This window comes from Chelon labrosus (assembly GCF_963514085.1).
Source record: "Chelon labrosus genome assembly, chromosome: 12".
Lineage (NCBI taxonomy): Eukaryota > Metazoa > Chordata > Actinopteri > Mugiliformes > Mugilidae > Chelon > Chelon labrosus.
This window is the reverse complement of record NC_140345.1, coordinates 16,037,741-16,065,405: the sequence shown is the minus strand read 5'-3', so window position 1 is coordinate 16,065,405 and position 27,665 is coordinate 16,037,741. Positions and strand designations below refer to the sequence as shown.

Below are 27,665 nucleotides of genomic sequence, written 5' to 3'. Positions count from 1 at the left end.
AGCTCAGTAATTTCCAGGTCAGCGCTTGTTTTGCTAACACCAGCAAAAAGGCCTCTGGAATCGTCAGCTAAAAAAAGACAAGAACTCGGTTCAACAGTTCATAAGTTTACAGGTGCTCCTCAGGAGAACACACAAAAACTCATTCCTGCCGTTGCCCTTTTCTCTCGTACAGTTGGGAATTATTAATAAATGATTAGGCATGTAAAAAGGGTTTGTAGACACAGACGTGAAAGGCTCTCTACTCTGTGTGGGTCAAACTGAAAGTACACGTGTACATAATGAATATACACTGATGTAATTCTGAAGCCAAGGTTTGTTGTGTCCACAGTGTATTTGTCCGTGGGTGAATAGATGTTGGCTGATCATGTTTCAGTGTCACAGGATTTGGTCCAGTGTCAGAACCCTCAGTGTGTAACTAAAGATACTTGATAGGAACACAGCAGCTGCTATGCTGGCTGGTACACACACACGCACACACTCACAGGTGCCACCTGAGTCAGCCAGTCTCTTAGACCTTCTCACCTTCTTCTAAACACATACAGTCAATCAGATGGCATTGTGGCCTCCCTTTTTTTTTTCAAAAGAAAAGTATGACACGCTAGTTTAAACACAAAATACCAGTACGTTACAACCAGAGAAAAACAGATCTAGCATTAATGTTCATGTCACTAAGGCAGTTTGAGTAAAATCAGAAGAGGCACACGGTGAAAGAGGGGTGGAGCAGCAGGTGTTGTGTGTACGTGCGTGTGTGTCAGTGCAGGTGAACAGAGGGTCAGTGCACTACTCTCCATATGCCATCTGTCAGACGAGCTGCATCCTGCACTGACATTTCCCTGCATTCAGTAACAATCTCAAACTCACAAACCCCGGGCCGATGCATTCGCCAGCACAGATATATATACACATGAATAGTATACCACATTTCTAATCAAAAATGTGGATTATATAAAGTTGTCTTTATTTATTTATTTACTGATAGATTTAAAGATGGCATGAGGCTTGTCTTTGCTCAGTGCCTACATGCTTTAAATCTGAAATACAATTCTTATAGAGCTCCAACTATTTTTCTGAGCAATTAATGTTATTTCTAAAGTCCCTGATAAACTGTTAAGCCTTTGAAATGTTGACAAAAAAATGTGAAACATTTTGAAAGCGCATATTTAAAGTAATATGGACTGAAAACATTGAAAAATGCAACAATTCTCATCACATTTAGGAAGATGGGATCAGAAAATATATTTCATTCTTGCTTGATTCACTCAGCTACAGAATGCAAGTCATTTTTCAAAAAATACCGTAATACACAGACATTAATTCAGATTCACATTTGTAATTTGTCAAACTGTTGAGAAATACACTTCAGAATACTCTAAAGAACCAGTTTAAGGATAAAAAAGTTATTTGCAGAGTGTGAGCAATTTAAATTGACTTACTCCCACTTAAAATAAAGACTGGCGCTTAAAAGTTATAAGACCAACTCTCAGGTGGCCATTAGGGCTGGGTATCAGTACTGATTCCCTGAATAGTTTCAACTCACTAGGCCCCAAGTCCATTCAATTAATTTGGAGTTATTTCAGTTTTAAGTGATTTCTCAGATTTGTGGTATTTCCTGTGGTTGGCACATCTTACCAGGATGGCTTTGCTTTTGTTCAGCACTTCACTGAATTTTCTTAAATTTGTCTGGCCTTTGTTAAAAAAAAAACAAAAAAAAACAAATATAACTGAGGAATTTAAAGGATTTGATTCCTTTTCTACTGACTAAAAGGTAGACAAAATAAAGTGCCAAGACGTATCAGAGAGCGCTATCTTGATCATTCAGAAAATTCTAGACATTCATCCAACATGAGCTCATTTAAGTTAGAATCTGTCAATTCAGCCCTGACCTAAGACTGACTCCCTCAGTCCCGTGTCTCTCCTAGTCTTTTTCTTGCCCTCTCCATCATTCTCTCTCTCTCTCTCTATTGCAGGGCAAGTCCTAATGAGGCACTAATGAGATTCTGAGTACTCTTCTGAATGAGATTACAGTGAATTATGTATAAAGCCTTTAAGTCACTGCTTTAAAATTACTAGAGTGAGCCATGTAGCAGCATGACGGTCTCGTGTTTTTATAAACTGACAGCACAGCGACAGTGCTAGTTTTGTTTTACAGATGTGTATATCAAAAATATTAAATAATTTTTTTGTGTGTGTGTGAAAACAACAGGGATAGCACACATGAAGTATTTAATTATTATACAATTGTAATGAAATTGCGAACTCGTAGTTTAATCTTGAGGGCCAATATGACCCTGATAAATCCTTTCTAGACAACCTGGACACGAGGCATGGGTGGGCTTGTACACTGGGCTTGTATACTTGAGGAGACATACGCCAACAGCATAAAACAATATCTCATTGTGCCAGGAATGTGAACTCTGAAACCGATGACAAGAAAAGAGAGAAATGACATGGCAAAAGATGGAAAAATTAAGTTGAAAGATGGGAAAACTAGAGTCACCAAGAGAGCACATGAGGGAGCAAAAGCTGAGAGAAGATAAGTGGAGAACGAATGATAGGCAGACAGAGGTAATGGTGTGACCTTGTGAAAGCTTGTCATCACCTGCTGGGAAAAAATTACCTGCAGGAGATATCCCCAAGTACACAACGCACCAGCGTATGAGAGTGGTCTCTCTCTACCCTATAGCTTCTTCACTACCTCTTTAACTACTCCCAGATGACGAATATCTTACTTGCTTGAAATAACTAAACTCAATTAAAATGGAATAGAGATGACTCTGGTGGGTCCTCTGCTTTCATTAATTGGGAGCAAAATAACCTCACTCTCATTTACTCCTAGATTTCATCCATCTTCACTTCTTCCGCCCCTTCCTCTACTGTAATTTGTCTTCATCTCATGTTATCATTTCTAGCCGCAAATTCAATTAAAAGCATCTTATTACTGAAAATCTCGAAACTGTCGCCAAGGTCAGCAGTTTTGCATTAAAAAGGTTTTCTGCTGCATGAGCTGCAACATACATGGAGTCAATTGTTTAAGAAAAAACAGGTTATGTGTATTTCAGTGTGTAGTAAGGGACATATCTTTTTCTAGTAAAAGTTTCTATTATAAAAAGGGGTTAACTCTGTCACTTTGTTGTGTCTTATAGGACTTTTTCAATGAGAACTCAGTGACACATAACCTGGAGCTTCCCATAAGCTGAACAATTAGAGAACATGTAGGTTAGGCAGAGGTGGTCGAATTCCACTGTATTCTAGATACTGTTGTACAACACGTGTTTGAGATGCACACCTTTAAAAAGATGCATACATCTTATACATTGACTGTATTAATATGGAAGCTGAACTGCTTCTCAAAAGTGAAGCCAAAGCAAGTAGAGCTCCCCCTGGTGGCTGGCTGCAGTATAAGTCATAAGCTCCACCTCTGCCATGTTAGTGGATGGGACTTGGGCCAAACTAAAACACTAAAATACACGTCACAGATTTTTTTCAAGGATGGTTTGTATCATTTTAGGTGGTTAATATAATGTTGATGTATGTTCAATTATCAATTTTTGGATAAGTTTCATTTGTGTTAGTTATTTGATGCAAAAGAAACAGGATGTGACATAACATGACTTCCAGCTGCCATGCCAACCGCTCCGTAAAGCGGTTCCGTGGACCTTGATAAATAAATAAATAAAAATAAATACAGTGCATAATCCAACATTTCTCTGTAACTGTTTGAGATAGAGCAGAGCATAGTTTTAATTAAATGAAAACGAGCCTGGCGGAAGTGTGGTCGTGTCATCGATATTGTGGCCCATGCTGCACAGACTCTGGCTCCAAATTTGCAAGATGGCACTGCCTGTCTCCCTGGGAAAATAGCGTCAGTTTGGCCAATGGAACTGGCGAGACATTGTCCATATTTATACAGTCTATGATCTTATATGCTTGTGTTTAAAGTAAAAACACTAAACTAGTAACAACCAGAAGCGCAGCCAAGAGACTATATGATAAGTCCAGCAAAAACACCCATTCTCACAGTTCTGCCATGGTTTGCCCTGAAAAGCAGCAAAGGAGGAAAACAGCACAGAGTTTGCTGAGATTTTGGACAGATGTGCATGTAAGACTGTAAATCCTACAAAAAGAACTAGAGGTGAGCAACAAAGCCAAGTTCAGGTAAAGCTGTTTATGTACCTGTACGTCTCCTTCAGCCGACACACATCAGTTGATCGTCATGATAAAGGAAAAAGTGAAGCAGGTGTTAAAGCAGTGGGGGGGGGTTCTGAATTTAATCAAGTGTGCATATGTGTGTGTCCGTTTGTGTGTATCCGCCTTCATTTCACTCCTGTCACAATAGCAGCAAGACGTGTCCTGGGAGAATAAGGTCTGGCCTACAACGTGCTCGAGGGGGAAAACACGCTGAACACAGGCGAACAGGCACACATCCAAGAAGTTATCAAGGGAAATAGCTTCATACCAAAAAGCTTGTTTTGTTATTGATCAGGACCGCCCACTTTCTTCAGCTTATATTACGAGGGCATTGCGAACCTGTTAAATCTGTAAAATGCAGCTTTGAATGATTCAAATCGCACCAAAAAAAAAAAAAACACAGGGAGGTGAAAGACGGAAAGAAGGGAAATACTACTCTACAAGAGTTGTCTAAAAAGATGATTTATGTCTTCTTCTAAGTGTATTGATGTGGAATTATTGTGATAAAAATGACCTGCAATAAAAAAGAAAAACTGCAAACGCAAACATATCAATTACAATAAATCATCTGTAGATACACAACCTAACCAAACAAGAGGAAAGCCCAATATGAGCACTCTAATGACTTTTAACACGAATGATGACATATAGACCATGCACTAAGTCTCCCTGATCAATGATTATCTGGACTACACACACGCACAATACATGTATACATAGTATGTGCAAAGCCCCACAGACTCAGCCAGGTGATTCATCACTAGCTGAGGACAGCATGACCTCCAAACCCTTTTCAAGGACCTCCGACCTCTTCAACATGACCTTTTCCAAGGGTCACTGCAGATTTATCAAACAACATAATGAGCATTACAACCACCATCACTCACTAATGCTGGCTCTCTCACAGGAAAACATAATATACAGGCCATATAAAAATAACAACGCCCCGTCAGCCTCCTGCCGAGACCTCCCATCTCAACATATTTCACCATTTTCTTATTACAGCTGACAGTTGACATTGTCTCTCCATCTTGCACTTCAGCCCCGCTGCTTCTTTTATCTTTTCCTTTTACCTTTGTCTTCAATTCCCCACCCTTGTCTTTTGTCACATACTGTACCACGTACAGTCCAAGTCAGTCGCTGATGCCTCATAGAAAAATGGCAGTGTGATGTAGCTGCCCATGGGTACGCTGCGTTGCTGTGACCTGAGACACTTTCCTGGTGAAGCACAAATCTTTGCGACTCAGCCTCACTCTCAGCTCTGACACTACTATTGACATCTGCTCGAATTAACGGCCTGAATATATATTGTGCCTGAAGCCAGTGTTATACCAATGACCTATTTGTTTTGTTGATTTAGAGATTAAAGTCCTATTGATATAATATTTCCCCATCCTATAATTTATAAGACCAGTGGGAACAAACTAATGCCTGACCCAACCAAGGACAAGGACTATATGCTTTGGGCTTAATTCCCTGTATTTACTCCAGAGTAAGGCACATCAGTTTCATTGTCAAATAAATGTATATGCAGACTCATAAGACTGCAGTTTACGCAAAAAAAAACAGAAAAGTAAAAAGCAAAATCTGGACTCATTATTGAAGTATATATTTATTGTCCTTTGAAATGTAAAGCCTCCTCCGTCCTTTCCCAGATGTGAAATTTGAGTGTCAGTGACATCCACATCTCTAAATAAGACACCAGTGTTAGCTGACAAGTGTAAGAATTGCGTGACAAGTCCATCAACCCCCCCCCCCCCCCCCCCCCCCCCGCAGAGGGATTTAGCGTCCCTTCATTCTGTTAAATCTCAAACCACACGGACGCTGTATCACCTGAAGAAGAGAAAACGGTTAACATAAAACGCGGGTAATCCTGTCACATCATAGTGAGTTAATGCACACAATATTTTATCGTCTTTCCTGTTTTCACTGTCAGTTTCCGAATAGCGTCAGTCGGATATGTGGTATGACGAAGATACAGCTCATGAATATTTCATACATTCTGTACATTGAGCATTTTATCACTGATTAGTCCACTGTTTTCAAAGGTTGTAACAAGTTTATAACAACTGTGATTCATATTTGCATTTTTACAAACCTTTTAAGAATTTCTTTAATAGGAACCATTAAGATTTGTTCATTAAAAAGAAGAACTTTAATTTAAAGCCTATCATCAGTAACTGTTAATGAAAAACTTTTTTTTTTTTTTTTAAATTGGCATCAACATAGCCTCTGTAAATTTAATGATTTAAAACCCTCCTTCTGTGAGGAAAATCTGTGACATTTCCGCCCTCTATAACTTTCAGATGACTGGTCCCATTTGCACACTCATCCTCTTCCAAATGTTTAAAGCTTTGATCTGATACTGCAGTATGAGAAGCCATGCTAGAAAACATATGGGCCTACGGTTTAGCTTTAATTTTAATCTGATTGACTAGGTTGTGGTATGAGACGGCCCTTGCTCATAAGTGACTACAGTAGACCCACCATTGCAGTACACTTCAAAAGGCGATGACCCAGCTTTGCCACTATTGCTATCCATATATTATTTCCTACTTTTTAGTCTTATCTTTGTCACACTCCTATAGATGTTTAAATGGCTGACATGATCGCAGAGTCCCCCAATATGGATACGAGATTCTTTAAAGCCTCTCAACCAAACTAACCCAATCCCTTTACAAAATGTAGAATTTAACGTTGGATTCCACTAAGGAAGCACGGTTTCTTGCAACACACTGGGGTGAAAGATCTCCCTTTATCTTCAATCCTATATTAACTTGGCCTCTTATGGCTTAAATCTGCAATCGGGGCTCAGCAAAAAGGCAGGAGCCCAGTGGGGAGCCTTAAGAGCTCAGCCATCTGAACAGATGAAAATCGGCGGTTGTTTGTGACTGCTGTTCAGGAAGGCCTTATAAGGCCCGCAACAATGTGACAGGCTGTGATTATGCAGCCATTTACTTAAGGGATCACTCATGCACACACATCCACAGAGCTGCAAAACAAAACTCGAAAAAAATGGAGAACAACAGTGATATTTCCAACACACTTAAGCTTTTGCTCAGTCTGGGAAGAACACATAACGATGCTCTGCAGTGACTTCATCAGTTTGTAAATGCTTTTACATTTTCATCTTCTCAGCTTGCTAAACATCTACCATGCAGATTCCTAATATCTAACACATTAATTATTAGCAAGCCCTAAATAAGTGAAATGCATTAGCACCATAAAGTCCCTGAATCTGAAGAGCTAATTTAGTTTCATGTACGTACACACAAACACAGAATAAAGGCACAAGCCAAAATAAAGTCATGTTTAACAGATCCGGCTGGATGGCGAGAGAAGTTGTTGGCTCAAGCCTCTAGCACCATACTGTGAGCCGCTCCGCATTGTAGCCACATACACCACACACACTCATGCCTGGATACCAAAGCCTCACACTGAGTTGAGCTTGGCATTCAAACCCACTTTGTAGAGCAGATGTGACAGGTTGTTTGTGAGTCGAATTCAACAACACACACACAGAGACACGCACACGTATCGTCTAAACTATGTTTATCAAGATTAATATCCAGTAAATGAGTAAATATATAAACAGAAGAAGCCTGAAGATGCTCAGAGATTTGCCTGGATGCAGAAACTGTCTAAAATCATCACAGCAGGTCTTTGCTGGTCCTCTAATAATCTCCCTCCATCTTCATCTAAAGGCAACAAATGTCCTGTTTGCACATGTGTGCACTTCTTCCAGGCATATTTAAAAATAGCGTTATTCTTAACTAATGGGATGCCTGATTTTATTTATTTATTTATTTTCATGAGTTTGTCACTTCCAGTTGACACAGTCACACAAAAGCACATCTACACTACACTGAGGGGATTTGTTGTTTTGACAGTGTACTCCTCAACTGAGTCACGTTCACTCAGAGCTGTCAGAACATTTCACTTGCATATTGTGGATGTTTATCTTGGGCATATATTAAATGTCTTTTACGCTTTTTAAATAATATGTATGAACATGTAAGAACTGTGTGAAATTGCGTGCCTCCCAGTGAAAGCAATACTCCTGTCTATGCAGTGTCTGCATTAACAGTAATGCTCCAGTGTTGACCAGATAGCAGCAGAAACACCTCTGACTTGACATTCTATTAGCAGAGCTGTATACTTTTCACTGGCTGAGGAAATGGGAAGACATAATACCTGGCCTTTTAAAGCCGATAGAAAGTAAAGTCTGTTAGGAATAGAGATTTAACATCATTAGCCTTTCATCACATTAAGTTGTCTATCGCCTTATCTGATAAACAAGCTTAAAAAAAAGTAAGGCTGTTACTTCACTTTCAGCATTCCTTGCACAAAACTGGGTTGATTGCTTCAGTTTGAGTTGAGACAGAAGTACCCAAATCAGGTGAGACAGCACATAATTACTTTATGATAGGGTAAGTCTGCACAGGCTGGAATGATAGACAATGATCAGATTATTGCCTGAAGTCCAGTTAACAGGTTCATGTTGTGAGTTAGATCAAAAGTAGAGCTAAGATGAAGAGAGGGGATTAAATAAAATGATGCAACATAGCAACTGTTCACCACAACACCAGCAGTGAACTATGAACAAATGTAGACTGAGATGTGAAACGTACACAGAAGGAGTCCTTGGCGTTCAGTGACAACAACTAACAGTGCCTATGAATTGAATCATAAGTGACCTTAAAGCACCTCACACTGTCACTATACAATAAGAGAATGAGAAAAAGAGAGTAAGGCAAGGCAGAACACATGAGAATAAGAAGCAACCTGAACTACTAATAAACTGATCCATAAAAATGTTCCTCTCTGTGCATGCCTTGTTGTGATTCTCAAAGCTCTGAACTCGAAGAGACAGGACACCTGAACTCAGCTACACACCCCACATCTCCCTTCTTTGTCAGTGCTTTAGGCCCTCTGTCTGTCTGTCTGTCTCTCACTATTTTTGTGTCTCTGTGTTCCCGAAAATGTAGGCTAATGCCCTGTAGAACTGACAGATTAAATGCCAATCCCTGGGTTGTACCAAAACCAGCCCCAGGCATCAAGCTCTGTGTGTGTGTCTCGGTCTGTGTGTGTGTGTGTGTGTGTGTCCAGCCAAATACAAATCTATGCCTGTGTGTCTGCTGTACTGCTCAACACAGACATAAAACAACTGCCCTTAGTAAACAACTCTAAAGGTCACTGCAGATTTCAGATTGTTTTTACCTCGTTGTCATGTCCTGATGAAAGGGAAACATTTCTGGCCTTAATGTCAGTCACGTCCGTGTATCAGTTCATTTAAAGCAACATGCTGTAAGGCCTCTAAGGCACCTCCATATATTATAAGAAATGTACACTTCATTTGACCACACAGCCATGTCAGAATTTTGACTGATATTTATAAATACATGTTTATGTGGGTGAGTGGTGGTCACAGTTTTCTGTTGGTCCGTCTTGAATCCTTTACTAATACAGCAGGTCAGGTTTTGTCATTTGAAAGATTTACCACCTGTCAGGCTTCAAGGTTTTCAGATTGAGACTGTGGAACAACATACACCGATCAGGCATGACATTATGACCTAATATTATGTAGGTCTCCCTTGTGCATCCAAAACATTATTTCATCAGAGAATGGACATGGGCCTTCTGAGGGTGTCCTGTGGTGGGTCCTATGGGTTGAGGGGAGGGGTCTCTGTGGATCATCCCACAGATACTTGATCAGTTTGGGATCCAGTGAATCTGGAGGCCAGGTCAACACCTTGTGCTGTTCTTTAAGTTTTCTGAGTTGTTCCTAAGCCGTTTTTGTGTGTCTGCATCCTGCTGGGGATGGCTGCTGCAATCAAGGAGTGTCATTGCTATGGGGTGGGGGTGCCTGGTCTGGTCTAGGTGGGTGCTACATGTCTAAGTAACATCCACATGAATGCCAGGTCCAAAGGTTTCCCAGCAGAACACTGTATCGTCACAAGATGGTTAATGTTATTTACTTCTCCTGTCAGTGGTTCTAATGTTGTGGCGGATCAATGTATGTAAATTCAGGTTGGATTTTCCCATTATGATTATATTTAGCAAGTGCAACCTTTGGGCTCTGGTAAAAATGTGGTCAGAACACAATGGCATAACATCACTTGCCCAGTGACAAAGGATATCATCCTAACCAACAGATGCAGTATATATACATACAGTATATTGTGTTAAATTCAGCCATACACTCTGCACAGTCTATGTTCAACCTTCATTGGGTTGTGTAAAAATGTAAATTTATGCAGAACCAAAAAAACACACAGCATAAGTAATAAAAACGGTCTGCAATTATTTCTTAGTCCATTTAAAGGCCTTCAAAATTATATTTAAATTCCTTTCTATATTATTTTAATATCATTAAATATATTAAACTGGAGGTATCCTCATTTGATTTGGTACTCACAAAATAAGGACTCATTTTCCTGTTCCGTTTTTTTTTTTTTTTTTTTTTTCATTTATTATTAGATAATACAAAAGTGATGAATTAAAAAAAAATGTTTATTATCAAACTAATTTACAAGAAAAACTAAGACACACTTTCTTATTTTTCTGCTGCAGTTTCCTCTATACTACAGCCATAAAGCAGCTATTTTTTTTGTTTTGTTTTCTAACACACTTCAGGCAGCATATGGTCGACAATCAATGGCCTCTACATTTGTAAAGAAACTACAGCCACAGAGGTAGATTGTCTCGTAGCTAGAGGGTATAATACATATTTACCACCCAGCCTACACATCTGTTACAAATACGCAGTATAAGCACAGCACATACACCTTGGACATCTTCCAAGAGTTCATTCTGAGCATGTGTGTCCCTTTTCAATTAACATTAATGGTTTTTTTCTTTCATTCTTATGGCAGCTTCATGAATATTAAAACCATACTGAAATGAATTTAAATATAATGTGGGAATTGGTGTATTTTGAAAACACGAGAACACAACTCCAAGTTGGGTTCTAATTCGTTAAGCATACATTCCCTTGATCATACAAATTAACAGGAACAGCCAAGTGGAGAAATCCAACACACATACACATAAACAGAGAGCAGTTTAATCACATGCGTTGAGCAACTGTTTCTTTAATGCATTCCGCATTCATTGATTTGAAAGGTCTCCGACACTGAAATGCACTATAGATTTTGGCATTTCAAACACACACACATAAATACCCAAACATCCATACTAATTGACTTTTTAGCATTCAGAATCTGCTCTATTAGCAGTTTATGCTACTGAGTGAGTTCCTGATGTAAAAGAAAAACTGTAGGGCAGAGAACGGCTTCACGCTTTTAAAAGAAGCTGGAAGAAGAAGCTCCCCCACATGTCAACTAACCCCTGCATGCTGACCAAAATGATACAGGCAAGCTCCAATACAAAGTGCAACAGTTTCAACGAGTGGCACAACATAGCAGAAAGTAATTAAATAAACAAATACAGTACCAGACTTTGATATCATCCTAATAATCCCATATGACAGCAACACAAAAATGAATCTTAAATCTCCCCCAGAGCAACTCAAATTAATATCCAAGCTCGCTATAGAATTAACCTAAATGGATTTGTGTGCGCTTATTGCCGGGTGTTTACATAATGAAAAACTGCACCCACATATGCACGGACACATACGCACCCACCCACCCACACACAATGCAGACTCCAAAGAAACCTTGTGCATATCCGATAGCATTCTCTCACAGGAAAACCTCTCACAACATTCCTACACTGCCTGGGCATCCATCCACCTGACAACCCTCACAAATTTAACTCCATATGCCAGACACTCAGCATGAATGCCAGCCATGCCCCTGTTCTCCAGAGGTAATAAACCCTCTTTTCACTGCGTTTCTCCAAACCATGACAGAAGACTGCCGAAAGCACCCGGGGCTTGTATTCTAAAGCCCTCAACTCATTATTGCACTTTTAATTAGGTGACGATGCATATGTTTATGTGCGGTTGTACAGAATATCCCCCATGGGGTACATTTTATTATTTTGTACTGTTGTATACTGTGCACTGCTTTATCGGCATTAATTTTCACATTCACCTTTCTAAGAATTTATTTAACAACAAATAATTGTATTAATAAGTTAAATAAGCTCATATATGATTGGACCCTAAGTTACATTTATGAAGCAGCAACCGCCTATTTGTTTTAAGTTTGAGACGTAACTTCAAAGCTCACCAAAACAATGACACCTATGGAGGGAACCAAGGTGGTTATTGCATTGCTATCTGTTGAGTTTGGTGAATTTTCCATTGGTGTTGGTGATGTTTGAGAGAGGACTGCTTCTTTGAAGACGACATATAAAGGGGAGGAAGAGAAAAGGATGGTCAAGGGACATCCAAGATCCAAGTTTTACTGAAGGGAACCAAGATGTTTGTGGATAAGGGCTGTTGCAGAAGAGCAATGAGAAGTTAACTGATGAGCAGTTGAAGACCAAGCTACTTCCCAAACAGTGTGGTAGACCCATTACCTAGAGGACAGTTGCTTTGCAACCCTCCAATGGCTTCCAAAATCAAATATTTAAATTAAGTAGTAGCATTAGCAGACAGCTACAAAGTCTGAAAACCACTGCGGTTTCTGGTGTTCTGTATTGTGTTTACTGAACATAACATGTACTTGTGACTGTTGTGACTGTAGCTTCTGTGACCTAATAGGGAGCAGTACAATGTCCTCCTATCTCTCCAAATGGAGCAGTAGGAGAGAGTGTCAGCAAGACATACACACATTCGGAGATAGCAATCAAAATTAAAATGGATTTTGGGTTAAACCAAATCCAGACATGTTTAATAACTCCAGACATGATGCAGCATCGAGTGCAAAAGTGTGTGTAAATTCTTAGTGTGACTTTGTGGTACCAGGAGGTGCAGGCATAAGGGCCAGCGTGTGACTGAGCACGAGGCAGACCGTGCGCCTGCCTCCTTCTCTTATTTTTTCTCTCTGTCGATCAAATGAAGGGAGGCCAAAGACAAAAATGAAAGCATGGGGAAAAAAATAAAAGAAATGACAAGCGGGCATTTGAATTCTCTCTGTATATCACATACCCCCTCATTTAGTGTCTCATCATGCAAGCAGCAAGTAATGAAGGAAGAAAAACTTTTATTCTCACTGTGCGGTGTGTGTGTGTGTGTGTGTGTGTGTGTGTGTGTGTGTGTGTGTGTGTGTGTGTGTGTGTGTGTGTGTGTGTGTCCTTCCAAGTGAATAGAGCATTAATTACATTAGCATTACAGCTGTGTGATTTCCAGTCAAAGAAAACTCTGGCATCAACATTTTCAAGTCTTGAAGAGTGTTATTATTTTGTGCATTTCAATTGACAAATTCTTTGTATAAAAAAAAGGCATGACAGAAAGAGTGAAAGAAAAAGAAAAGTGGCATCAGGAGACGGCTGAAGCAGAAAGACAGGAAGATTGCACTGATCAAGTTGCCCATGTGAAACTGTTCACCCTTGAAACTGTAATATTGCCTTATGATAAAGTGACAAATGATAAATTGCAGCTTTTTCATGTAGCCTCAAATGGAAATCAACTCAAAGAGTGCAACAACTTAAAAGCCTTCATTTTGTCTATTCAGACATGTGCGACTGTTGTACTGATGATTGTAAAGAAATACAGTAGCTGCAGTTCTTCTCCTTTTTTCTAGTGCTTCAAACAGCCTGAACAGAGTAGCGGTCTCCCCATGTTCACTGTGAATAATATCAGTATGTGCTGCATATAACTTGGGTGGAGTACAGTACAGTTGCAATGTAGTAGAGTGATTTTGTTTTAGTGTTATGTCCCTCTGCACCCCCACTGGCTTTGCAGTGGCAGTACAAGCGCCTTTGGCTGGCGCATTAGTCTAACCAGTCACACCTGAGGAAGTGGGAATAAGACCTGGCTGAAGAGGCCTGAGGAAACTTAACTGCACCCTTTTGCCTTTATTTATTAAATAGAACCTTTCTTTTTGTAATTCTGCTCTCATATTTCCACTTTATGCTCTAGCCCTTGAGCAGTCCGGGGCTCAAAAGGCCAGTTGGGGTGCAAAGAGGTCGTAACAGCATGTTTTTGAATAGATGCAGTAACTGTTGCCTTATCTGTTTCTTTATTCAAAAAGTTTTAGAACAGGAATAACATCTGATGACAAAGCATCACATGAGCTCTCTTTTCTGGTTAACTCCTCAAACTGAGCCACAATAGACAGTGTCTTTTCCAGAAGTGTCCGCTGACGGAGAGCGAGATTGTCTGGAAACTCATTGGTCCCAAACACTTCCAGACAATCATTTCTGCTGCACAAAAGACTGTAGCATTATACTACATGCTACTAGCATTTATGTCGTTTTTAAGGCTGGTTCAGCAGCACCAGGGTGAGGCAAAATGTTGAACGTCCAACAATTTCTTGTCCGACAGCCACACTATCGGTTATAACTGTCTAAACAATGACGTGGAGCCAAGCTGCGCAGCCAGGTTTGTTGCGTAGTTAAACCCCCAGATTCTATGAATATAAGCTTAGTACATAGCCATAAAGCTGTATCATGTGTGGTTGTATCGGAGCTGTTTTACAAACAAAAGTAAATGAGCACAGTATCATTTTTGGTGCATCCCTCATAATATCGTTCATTACTGTGATGAGTAATTACAATTAACTCTGTGACGGACTCAAACAGCAGTAGCCAGTGCAGAAGTGCATTAGCATGCCGCTAAACTGAATTATCCTAATTTTACGTCATTCTGATGTTAGGCAATGAAAATTAAATCCACTTCCCTCATCATACAGGGGAAGCACGGGACGATTAAATCTGCATCTGCAAATTCTCAAAATATTAACAGTTAATATGTTATTATTTAGTAGTTGATACTACTGTATTAGTAACATAATCTTGACTACATATAAAAAAAGAAACTCATTCTCAAACAACAGCTCACACATGCCAGGTATGTGCGCCCCCCCATGGAAAGAAATAAATCAAAATGCAAAACACTTTCCATCTTAAATTCCCTGTGTTTATGCAAATACGTGTGTGTTTCTCCCTCTCTCTTTGTGTGTGTGTGTGTGTGTGTATCTAACATGGGGAAACAAGCTGAAAAAATGTCTCACACACACACATTTATGCATGAGGGAAAAATGCATTTTGCAAAAAAGCACCATAATTACTATTTGGCTTTGCAGAAGTAGGAAAACACAATTTTGAAATGACCAAAAAATATATTCTAGCATCTAGATCACGTTTATCGGTTAGCCTCATGTTTTGAATCTAGCTGACGGGTATAAAAGATGTAGGTACTCTGGTAGGTTATTGTTGTCCTGTGTGTGTGTGCGCGCGTGTGTGTGGTTTTTTTCAGTACTTGATTGAGTTCCTGAAGTGGTCCTCTGCTGGGTTTTTCACTGTGCAGCTGTTGAGCAACCACACGTCTGCTTCTGTTGGGTCATCTATAGACAAAGAGAAAGTTTAGTTTTGCAGAATAAAAATGCAAGCGGGACTTTGTAAACTAGAAGCACACGGCATGTTAATGATGCAGACATCACTGGTTCAAAAAGTCACAACCAAAAGATCTTTTAGGCATCATCCAGTTTCCTAACTCCCAACTTCTAATTGAAATGGCCATAATTCGTACTGGAGCAGTTAAAGCAATGCTGTCAGTAAGAGAAGACTCTGTTTACTCTCATGTGAAAATTAAATAAGATAATTTATAAATTAAACATTTAAACCATTAAAATCTCAGTTTTAAAAATGGCACCAACAGACTTCTGATAGTAATTGTTTGGTTCACAAGGCATACCACACCAAACAGAAGCAGTTTCACACCCTGTCTACAGCTAACCAAGAACGCTGAAGCTGTGTGCCAACCTGATTTACTTGTACCGGCCTTATTTTCCTGGGTTACATTAAGTAGAGGTTGTTTTGTTTTTGTTGTTTGTCCTCAGTCATGTGTTACCTCCCTGTTTCAGATTTCATCTTCCTAGAAGGTTTTAGCTGTAACCTGACTAGTTTTGTTTTTATCTAGGAAATGTACAACAATGTCGCAATGCCAGCTGTTTTCAATGTGCTTTCTTGCAGGAAAGGTACAGGCCTCATCCAGTTTCTGGGCCAGCTGAGACATAATAAGGTCTTTGTGCTGGATTATAAAATGTACCTGGCATAGCAGATTACAGTCTATACATGCAGTTGGTCACGGTTAAAATAATGGATAAAAAAAAAAATGCATTTGCCATTAGACTCCCAATCATTTTGACGTTAGCTTCAACACGATCAAACAGAGTTGTAATACTCTTTGCATGGAAGCTCTTTTTGGACCTTGGCAACGATCTTTGACAAAACAATCCTCTGAAATGCATTTATGATTGTCAGTTTTACTATCCAACTTTCCAAATAAGATTCTAGGCTTCACTTTAGACAATACTGGGAAGAAATTAAATTAATAAGTCAAACTAAATCAAAATACTTGAAGAAAGGGCTTAAAGACATTACAGGTTGCTTAAACTTTGAAGATCACTGAAACATATGCTTAGTTAGCATGAACACATACACACACTCGCATGTGATGTTAAGCTTGGCTGCTACTCAAGACGACGGTGGCAGGCTTAGCATGGCACTGCCAGGAGAGCTGTCACACACAAAAAAACACACGTACTCAAGGAGTTATTGCAAAGCGGTTGTGGGGAGCTAGAAGCCGCCTCCTTTACGCCACATTGAACCAGATATTTCACTTGGAATCCACTTCCATGCTGCAGTCAAGCGCACACACACACACACACACACACACACACACACTGCAGTTCCTGTATTAGTTAATCTGATATTTATTCACAGTCCATTTCTCTAAAAAACACACAGACAAAAACGATAAAAAATGTCTCTCTTTCTCAATCCCTCACTTAAATAAAAACACACATATCGTTTTTAGACCAAGAGCCAACTACAAAGGAACACTCCAGTATTTATACATATCTATGATAAGAAACAAATAAAGGAAATTATTATCCACTTTCATTCATATTGTGGCTGAATGATCAATACTTGAGGAGGTCTTGAAACGCTGATATGTCCAATTTAAAACATATGTTGTGCCAAATGTTTGAAATGTGGCCGATAAGGAAAAATTCAATATGACAACAAATCTATAACACAACTTTTAATTCAGACAACTCGAACCAAGAAATATACAGCAGTTTGGGGTTTGATGTGTGTTAGGTGACTGGATCAGACAGTAAGCAAGATTTAATGATGTCTCATAAAAACAGAAGTACAGCTGCATGTCTCGGAGAAGAACTAAAACAAAATGAGTCACTCTGGTAGGATGTGAATCATGTGTATGTTTCGGGTTTGTTTATTTGTTTGGGCATCGTGTGTTGTGGGGGATGATCATTTCTTTTGGGAGGAAGCTCTAAATTGAAAGACCAAAAAAAATAAAAAAATACTGAGTAATCCTAAAGCTGCAAAAAGGACTATGGAGGGAGTGGTCTCAGCTGTGTGGCTGCTCTCTCCTCTCTGCCTCGAGGGAGGCTTTCCAGACCAACAATAACAAGCTCTCCATCAATTTAACACACATGCATACACACAAACGCACACAAGACAGAAACATCTGCAAAACAATTCTATCTACAGACTCAGCACAACTTTCTAGCAAGATAAAAAACTACACAGAAAAGTAATGCTGCAGGACAAATATGCTGGAGTTGCAATGTTTGGATATTTTAGTTTTAAAGCTGCTGTTTGCCTTATCACATTAGTATAGCAACTCAATATTATTTATAAATGAAGGCACCAATCAACTAAACTAAAACTACTCTTAAAGACTGACTTAGTAAAATGATATTGTGAGGTTTTGTAGATTGTTGAAAATTGCAGAAAACTATACATCTTGTAGCTCAAAGATAAACCATGATGGTGCCATCTTTAATGCAATGCAAACTCTTCTAAGTCATTTAATGAAGTGAAAACCTGTTTGCTATGCTGTATTTTTGGAAGACGCAAGCAATATCTAACAAACTGTCTACAGAGGAGGAACAGAAAGAGCAGCATATTAGTATAGGACTGGCAATCGCTGTCACATTCGCGGTGACAGTTGCTTCTGCTTCCTTTTAACTAACTGGAAACTTATCAATACACAACTGCTGTCAGCCGTGTCACAAGCAGTAAATTAAATTTAGCAATGCAGTGGTTATGGTGATATATAAAGCAGTGCGTTATGTACTAAATGGACTTAAAGTAGATAAACTGAAATAATTTCAAAGGTACTTTCTCAAAAACACAGAAAAGAGAGAAGTATGAGTACTTCTTCTAGTTAAAGAAAACTCTTTTTGGACTGAACATTATGCCATGGTCATAACTGTGTTTAATTACTAATTTATTTATGCATGCTTTTCTGTTCATCTCATATCTCACCGTGAGAAAAGCACCCCTCAGTGACTCAGCATTCAAGTGCTCATAAATTCCCACCAGATAAAGAGCCGTTCCTATTGGAAAATCTCTGGAATCTCTTATTTGCATTAGATTTGCATAGGCATCGAGGAGCAGCCAATGGCAGCAGAGTCATTTGTTTAGTTTTTGCCTGTCGTGGCCATAGGGCGAATGAGTGAGAATTTATTTGAACAGAATGTTCCCAAAAACTGTTGACTTATCTTTTATCTGATGAAGAAAAGGCCCAGGGGGAAAGACATGCATCCTGGTTTGTGTGTGTGTGTGTGTGTGTTTGTGTGGATGTGAGTTGTAAAGTCTTTTACTATGCCTGTGTGAAACCCACTAACACTGTGGAACTTATCAGTAGATAGTATGCATGAAGTGTTGACGCTGTTTTCAATATCTAACTAGCAACGGTTTATTGACGCAATTACAACCTTGGCATTATCATCAGGCAAACATTGTTCTAGTTTTTTTTTTTTTTTTGACAACGTGCATGGAACAGCTCACTAAAAGCTGAATCCCAGCACATCCCTAAAACTATTTAATAAGATTCAAATGTTATATTAGTTTATTCTATGTAGTTTTTTTTAGAAGTAGGAAAGCTGAAAATAGCTTTACACCTACACACCTCTCTCTTTTCTTTCTCTCTCAAACACAAACACCCACATACACACTATTTCTCTTAGTTTGCAGCCCTTATATGAAAAACCTCTTTTATATTTTAACCAGTATAAAACAATATATTCTATTTGACCACAACTGATGGTGTTTGTAAGTTTCTCAGATAAGGAATGTAAGGAAGCTCCACCAATCTCAAACGGTTGACCCCACAATGCACAAAAAGAAATCGGCCTCTGCAAGTGTGCGTGTGGGTGTGTGCAAGGAGGTATTTTAGGTGCAGAGATGAACCTTAGCTCATTCCTTTAAAAAACCTCCCCGCTGACTGACCCAAATGACTAAATCTAATCCATGAGGTTATTTCTGTGCGTGCCTCTGTTGTGTACGTGTGTGTTTATGTGATATTCACCCTAAATTCACCCCACAACCAAATCATACAAGGGAGACAGGGATATTGGAAATGCAGCACCTGTGGTCAGCGTGTGAGTGTGTGTTTGTGTTTGTGTGGGCATATACACAGGGTCATACATAACACATTTCAATCACACTACTCCCTATGGAGATGAGGGAAAAGAGTTATGGGAGCAGGTGCATTCACCAAATAAGCATAGACGGACAAAAGACAGAAAGGCTGAGCACAAGGACCAGATGGCTGCTACTAGACATAAAAGGAAAAGAAAAAAGGTAAAGAAAGGGGGTAGGACAGGCAGACATGGAAGAGCACGGACTGACACTAAGTGATGTTTTAGTGGGCAAGTACCCAAACTTATTTATACGACATGGAAAACATGAGCCAGACAAAAAATAAATCAATTCTATGTCAGCTAACATCTTTGTGACTGAGAGATGAAGAGATGTGCTTAAAAAAGGAGAAATAATTGTGTGAAATCTGACACTGCAAACTTCACAACTAATTATTTTATCACAGAGACTAATTAGTAAGACGTTGTGAGGAAGGTTTTGTCAGTTACGCGGAGAGTTTAAAAATCTAGTTAAAATCAGTTTTTAACATTAGCCTTTTCTGTGCTGCCAGCAGTTTTAAATATTTAAGTAACCATACGCTAATGCTACCACAAAGTCACATTAACAATCATTTGACTGATGAGGTCCAAAATAATTAGCCTTTTGGAGCAACATGGAGAGGGCAGAGATTGTCGCTGGTACTGGGTAAGTCCAGTCATGAAAAGCATCAGCCCAACAGATGAATAATGGTGTGCGAGGAAAATAATAGTTAATATCTAAATGGGATTTAAGAACAGACCAACAATAGAAGCACAAATAAGAATAAACAGAGAAAGCGAGAGATTTCATTGTGATCTGAAATAAAACATTTGGTTTGTTATTTGGTCTGTAATCAAAAGGAAATATGAATGGATGAAACGTTTCTATGTGAGTGTATTCTGGGTCTGGAGGAAAGTATATGTAGGCAAATGAGGAATAAATGTGTTAATGATGGAGGATTTTGGGGACTGTGATATGGATGTTAATAATACTAACCCTGAAGACTATGATCATAGTAGTGATAACAGTAATATCTATAATAGTACATAAGAGTTGAGTATTATACCTGTATACTATGACACTAATATTATTTCAGTGTGATATTACAACAATGGGTCTTGGGAAAATAATAGTATCAGTAGATAGTGATGGCACATGTGGTGTGCAGCTGCATTCACATGCACACACCCACTCATAAACAAATAGCCAAGTGATAAGATGAGTGTATGAAATGAGGGAGTGAGAAGCATCAGGAGTGGTACAACAGGGTTAGTTTACAGCAGTGCTCTTTACCTTTACTCCTTTCCCCCAGTTATTGTATTTAATCATTACCTGGTTGCTGTTTGACAACAAAATGTTGGTTTTATAAAAATCCCCTAGTATATCCCCTAGTAGATACTGTTTGTGTTTTTGCCGTTACATATAATTACATAAATATTTGGTTTCAGAAACCCTAGAAAATTATGTGCTCTGTTGTTTCACAGATTTTTGTTAGTCTTGTCGATTCACCTACAGGTGTGTGCAGGATCCCACAGAGAAAACGAGAAGAGGCTCAGCTGCAGGGTCAGAAAGCAGAGAAACATACAAACAATAACAGGCAGAATGGGAATAAGCCGATTTCCCCAAACTCCCGAGGATGTACTGTATGCAGATGTGTCAATTCACAACTGAAAACTGTAAACAGAAAATTCAGCTCAGTAGCTTACTGTAAACAAACAGCTGCTTTTCACACTGGAGTGAGAAAGTGCATGAATTTGTCAGATTTTCTTAAGGTATGGTTAAAATACTTACTAGGTGAAATATTCCTTCACAGCACATAGTGTATCTTAGTTGAAATAATTGCACAATTTAATTTTTGAATGCATATTAAATGTTTGCATGAATACTAACCATAATGTACAAAATAAAGTTGCATTCTGATTAAAAGTCATCAATGTACCCGTTACTCCACAAATTGGTAAGTGTGGAGGGCCAAGGTCAAGTAATATTCATGGGAATGCCTTTATAGTTGGATAATTGAGTTTGTCCTGAAACTGGAAATTTGATTTTGCTGTGTTTTTTCTTGTTTGCCTTCCCTAACTTGTGTTTGCAGAAGATAACAGTGGTGACAGTAACTTGATACCATAGACCTGGCATGTTCATAACCCCTCCCTTATTTACTCATAATAAATGAGAGAAAAAAAAATTGATAAATTAAGGAGGGATTTGCCAAAGGATCCAGCCAAGCTCTAACTTTTGTTGTAATTTATTTTAGGTCTGCCATAGCCATAAAGCAGACATATGTTCATGTAGCATCAAAACGTCTTTTTCTTCTGTTTTGAGTGGGATAGCTTTAAAGCTGGCAAATATCGGAAAAGAAGTTGAGGAACCAAAATCACGTGACTAAACTTCTGCTCTATGGAAGTACTTTAGTCTAGAAAATGAAGTCAGTCAGACAGAAATTTGTAAATCGTGCCACAACAACGTTGGGGTGGTAGTATGTGATTAGCCACTTTAAAAAACTTTACACTTTAAGAAAAAACAGAATACCTCAAGACAACATAAAGGCGAAAAATATTACAGAGATGGTTACAGAGATTATGGCGTTGGATGACCTGACTGTTTCCACAGAGAGACCAGGTTTTCGGCGTCTGTTGGAGCTTCTGGGCACAAGGAATGAGCTGCTCTCTCGACATTAACTTTGACAGTCCTATTTATTGAACTTAATACAGTGGCACGGTGCACACGTAAGCTGGGAGAATACAAGTGAGATAAGAAAAGATTCATCTCTATGCGAGGACATTTTGTTTATTTAGAGTTGGATTGGGACTCTGATCAGCCGATACTCAATATTAAAGACCAGTATTGGATCAAGGGGCAAAACAAACTTTGTTGTGCCATAGCAATGACACTCCTTGATGGCACCAGCCAACCCAGCAGGCACACAGAAACGGTTTAGGAACAACTGAAAAAACATGAAAAACAGCACACGGTGTTGATCTGGCCCCCTAGATCTCAAATCACTAACGACATTCTGTTGCCAAACACCACAGGACACCTCAGAAGCCCAACTGTTTTGGAGGCACAAGGGAGACCTACACAATACTAGGAAGATGGTCAAAATGTTATGTCTGATTAGTGTATAAGGGGCATGTGCACCACATATACCCACAAGCTGGTGGGTATACAACACATACAACAGGTAAAGATAAAAGGTTGATGGATCTTCGGAGTGTGTCTGGAGCAAGCACAGACGGAAAGCAAAACTGGAAAAAGGGAAAATTCCACTTCACACCGTCATTGACCTGTGAATATTCAACCAAAAGCCAAAAACACATGTGATGCCCTTCCCACTGCCTCGGAGGCGGACCTAACCTAACTGGAGTCCAACTGGCTGACATGGGAGGGTCGTCAGCTAATGCAGCTCACCTGAGCCTTCCAGGATATAAAAGCTGCCACAGGTATGCACTCTGTTTCCCTCATCCATCAGTCATCTTTGGTATTTGCATTCATCAACTTTTCAGCACATATGCCACACATCAATGCACTACTTGCATTGCCAATATTGCTGATTTACACACTCCATTGGTTGTTTATTGTTAATAGCTTTAATTTGCTTTAAATGTATTTTTAGTTGACTCTCTTCACTTGCTGTCTTTGAGCCAGTTGGTGACAAATGGGGCCTCATCCAGGATAATTAAACTAGTTTGGTAAGGTTAAAGGTTGCCTTGGTGTGCCATATGGAGGCATTGTTAATGACCGGATTAGTTTACATTTAGCAAATGCTATACTGCGTTAAAGTGCTGCAGTATAGCTTTAAATGGCTTTGCAGATTTTTGGAGGTGCTGTGTAGGATTTTGACTTGGAGTGATTACTGGATTTATAGTTCATGACAGAAAAGATGAATATGTCTCCATTGTTTGCTTTGTAAGCTCATTCGTTTGAGGGCGATCATGCAAGCCGTTTGAGTGAGTATAGTCACATTTCAGCTTGTCTAGAAGGCCTCTCTTTTTCTAGTTGGAACTGGCTGATTTCAGAGACTAACATGCTTTTCACTTTAGTGTGGTTGACACTTCCACAGTTTCCAGAAGGTTTCCAGTTTCTATTAGCCCTTCGGCCTGAAGACTAGTGTTGTGACTAATTAGTGAGATCAGTTGGCTGGGCCTGTGGAAACTGGACTAAGACTTTTATTTTACTCTTGTATCTGTGTGGGTGCATTTATTTCCTGCACAAAACCTGGTTCAAATAGCAGTATTTAATTGAAGTGGACAGGGTCACATGGACACAGCAGAACAATGGGGATAGAGTATGTAGAAGAAACGGTGAGTCAAGTTATAAAGCCTTAAAATAAAACATTCCTTTTTGATTATAGGTAATGTGGTCTAAATGATCACTTTTGTTATATGGCTGCAATCTAAAATGGCTATTCTGATGCAAGCACTATGGCCTCCATGATTACTGTGCAAACAGCTTTGTTTTCTGGTTGCCAGGAGCAAACTTGGCATTTTTAGTTCTCACTGATTATAAAGTATCTCTCCTGTGTTTTCAGGCAGTTCATAAAGGTTCATTGCAGTCTGTGTATATTTATGTAGGAAAAGGAGCTCTGGAGACTCTCTGCTTTCCAAGCAACAGAAACCTTTCATAAAGACTCATTTAATTCTCTCTTGATATAGATCATGTATAGCCAAACTTTCACTAAAGTCATAGTAGCTGGAGTAATATTTTCCACTGAAGACAGACCTAAAGTAAGTAGTTGAACTTTCTGAGTGTCCCTCACAGCTATATGTACAAAATACAAGTTGCATATATTTAAATTTAAATCTACTGAAAAGTATGACCATGTAAAGGTTGTTCCAACTTGAATTGAAAGTACGTCAGCAATCGAGATGTGCAGATATACCAGACCAAAGAAACGATCTGTGGTGTGCCTCATCCCCTCTGGCCTTCAGACCTCGTAGATGATATATGAGGGTTATGGGCGAGACATTTGGGTGAGGGAGTATGTCTGAGTGAGAGAGAAGAGGCAGATAGCAGCCCTAGAGGTCAGTATGATGCTCCTGGTGCTTCACATACAAGCCACACCATGACCCACTTTCTACCCCATCACACACTTCTCTCCCTTGTTATTTCTGTCTTCTACCCTCCATCCATTCCACCCGCTGTCTCAAACACATCACCCCCTCCCCAACCCCTGTCTCTCATCTAACACACGCACACACAAAAACACACAGGACATGCTGACCTTGGGATACAGTGCAGTGGTGGTTTATAAGGGTAACCATGCCGGGGCAAGGGGTGGCTTTGGGGCGAATGGCCACACTTGACTGAGCTAACAAGGCCTGCACGGCCTTATTGGCTGGACAGCTGGATGCCAGGCCGACTGGCTGGGAGGACAGGTGGACTGGAGGCCAGGGTGGGGCAGTGACCCACTCCCCAGTGCTATGTATCTCAAAGAAGTCAAATACAATGATCACTGTCAGGAGTGATGTACTTGCTAACATTTGGCTGCAACTTTAATTGTCATAACTGCTATGAAAAATACAACATTTGCACATACAATATACATCAATAGATCTGTAAGGTGACATTCCCACATGTCTTATTTGGTTTTATATGAAAAGAATATAATTAAAATTAAATTAAATAAATAATGTATCCACGTAAATGACTGCTACATTTGATCAGAGGGGGAACGAAACATGAGGGGAGGCATAGAAGTACAAGGTCTACAAACTGAAAATTAACCACTTCCCTCAGTCTCACACAGGGCACTGATAAACTGGCCAAAATGTAACGTGTACTGTCACATGCACACACACATATTGCAAAAGCATATGCGTGAGAAGAGATGAGGTGCGCATGTCTGGTTGGGACAACATGCTTAATTCCCAGCTGACAACATTTCTGTCTAAAAGGTTCCATTTCCTTGGAGAAGGTCTGTGTGCGTGTGCGTGTGTGTGTAGGTGTGTGTGTCTTTGCCTTACTGACGTGGCGAAATGTGAATGGGTCTTACAGGACTCACGAGTTTCACCTCCAATCACATTTTACAAGTAAGCACTTGCACACACACACACACACACAGACGCACACGGTGGGGCCTTGGGGTTTGGCAGTTGGTCTATCCATCGAGCAGGGTGAGCAACCACTCAGCCGTGGATGATAATGCAATCAACTGCCATTAGAGGGATGCTGACTGGCCACACAAGCACACACACACACACACACACACACACACACACACAGAATGCACCTACCCACAATACGCTGACGCCTGCCTCAAGTTAAAAACTGCACACACTGTTGTGGTAAGTTAGGATATTTGTTTACACAGGCTACAGGTTTGTCATATTACGTGGGTGGTTAGAAACAACTATTTTGTGAAATGAGTGATCATTTATACTAAGTCTGCAGCTTCTCCCTTGTACTTCCCCCTCTTTCTTAAGGTTTTGGACCATAACACACACCAAATAAAATTTGACATTTCAAGAAGGTTAGCTTGGACTTTAAGATGTGATGGGTACATTTTTTGCAATATTTTCAGGCTTTATATTTTAAACAATAAATAAAGAAAAACCGCAGAATAAATTTCGAAATTAATAATCACCACTTACAGCCATAAGTGTAACATCCAGTAACAAAACAAGGAAGACATACATAATATGTGCTCATATGAATAGCCAAAACACCTCACAGACAGAAAAACACATAAGCACAATCACATCTTCCATCCTCATCGGCAGTTAATCTTCTGATGCAACAACAGAGCAACACCAGTACAGAACACTGAATGCCGCGGTGTTACTACAGCTTTGGGGCAAACGTTCTCTGTCCTATTTGTGCCTTTATGCTGTTTTTATTCTATTTGTTTATTTCTGTTCTTGCTGATCTCATACAGATAGCATTGAGAAAGTAATTAACATCAGCCTGGCATGCACCTGGACTGGCTGAATGCAGAAGGTTTCATTTTGTTTTTATTAAAGGATCCTCTTTGACTGTTTTCACTAAATTATAAACTCAAACGTTAAAGGCAGAAATCCTTTGTAAGAAACTACACCTAAGATCCCAGTGCAGAGCACTCAACGGGAAAATATTTGTCAAATGTCTTCTCAACTTTTCACTAAAGCAAAGATGTTTAGCTGTGGGTTCAAGAGAAATTTGTCATGTTGAGTTGAACTACCTGCAGTGAACACAGTCTGCTGCCGGGATGCAGGTCTTTTAAGCCAGCGAAAAAAACTGTCAGTGCTTTCAGTAAATATGCAGCTAATGCTAATCTTGCAAAACTGGTGTCTTTTAATAAAAAGAGGAGAGATAAAAAGTTCTATAACCTTTAAGACACATTTTTATATTGGGCCAATATTGTTTCTTAAAACGCTAGAAGTGTAAAAGATATATAAAAACAGAGCAGTCAAAGCAAGTTTGCATGTACAGTGAGTTTGGGAATGAAGGCAGAGAGCAACAAGAAGACACCAGCACTGGGTAACACTCACATACAAAGTTAGTGATCACAAAGACAGATGAAAAGGACTCTTTACATTGCAAGGGATTCAATTTTGGTCACTTTGGGAAGCTTAGTTTTCAGGATTGGAAACGCCAACTTAATACGAGCATAAGCCCAAAACAGAAAAGTGTTTTCAAATGCATCCAAACGTATTAGCGTGGACATCATCTAAGCTGTCCTTTTTTTACAGTTCCTGTCTGTTCTCTCCCCATCTCTCTTTCAAACATACTCACACACCAAATATACCAGACTAACTGTCCACATAAGCTTTGTTAAGTGGCAGAAATTCACAGCAGTGGTTGTTGTAGCATGAGAATAATCTGCCGTCTCTCCTCAAGAGACAGATATGGATGTGCGTGAGTGTCTCTGTGTCTGTGTGTATTAAGATGTCGGGAGAGTATGCCAAGTTGGCACAGCAGGAGCCCATGATAGCACTCACATCAACGGTTTGACAACATCTTAGAAAAATCTATTCACTCGGGATTTC

At 39.5% G+C, this 27,665-nt stretch overlaps 1 protein-coding gene across 3 annotated transcripts in view; it reads right to left on the bottom strand.

Moving 5' to 3' along the window:
* The window catches only part of cdkal1 (CDK5 regulatory subunit associated protein 1-like 1), a 209,023-nt gene that overhangs the window by 153,552 nt on the left and 27,806 nt on the right, over positions 1-27,665 (bottom strand). For all 3 annotated transcript variants that reach the window (XM_084557649.1, XM_084557650.1, XM_084557648.1), the window contains one exon: positions 15,524-15,608. In XM_084557649.1, the coding sequence (XP_084413775.1) occupies positions 15,524-15,608 (85 nt within the window). The remainder of the gene's footprint in view (positions 1-15,523; positions 15,609-27,665) is intronic.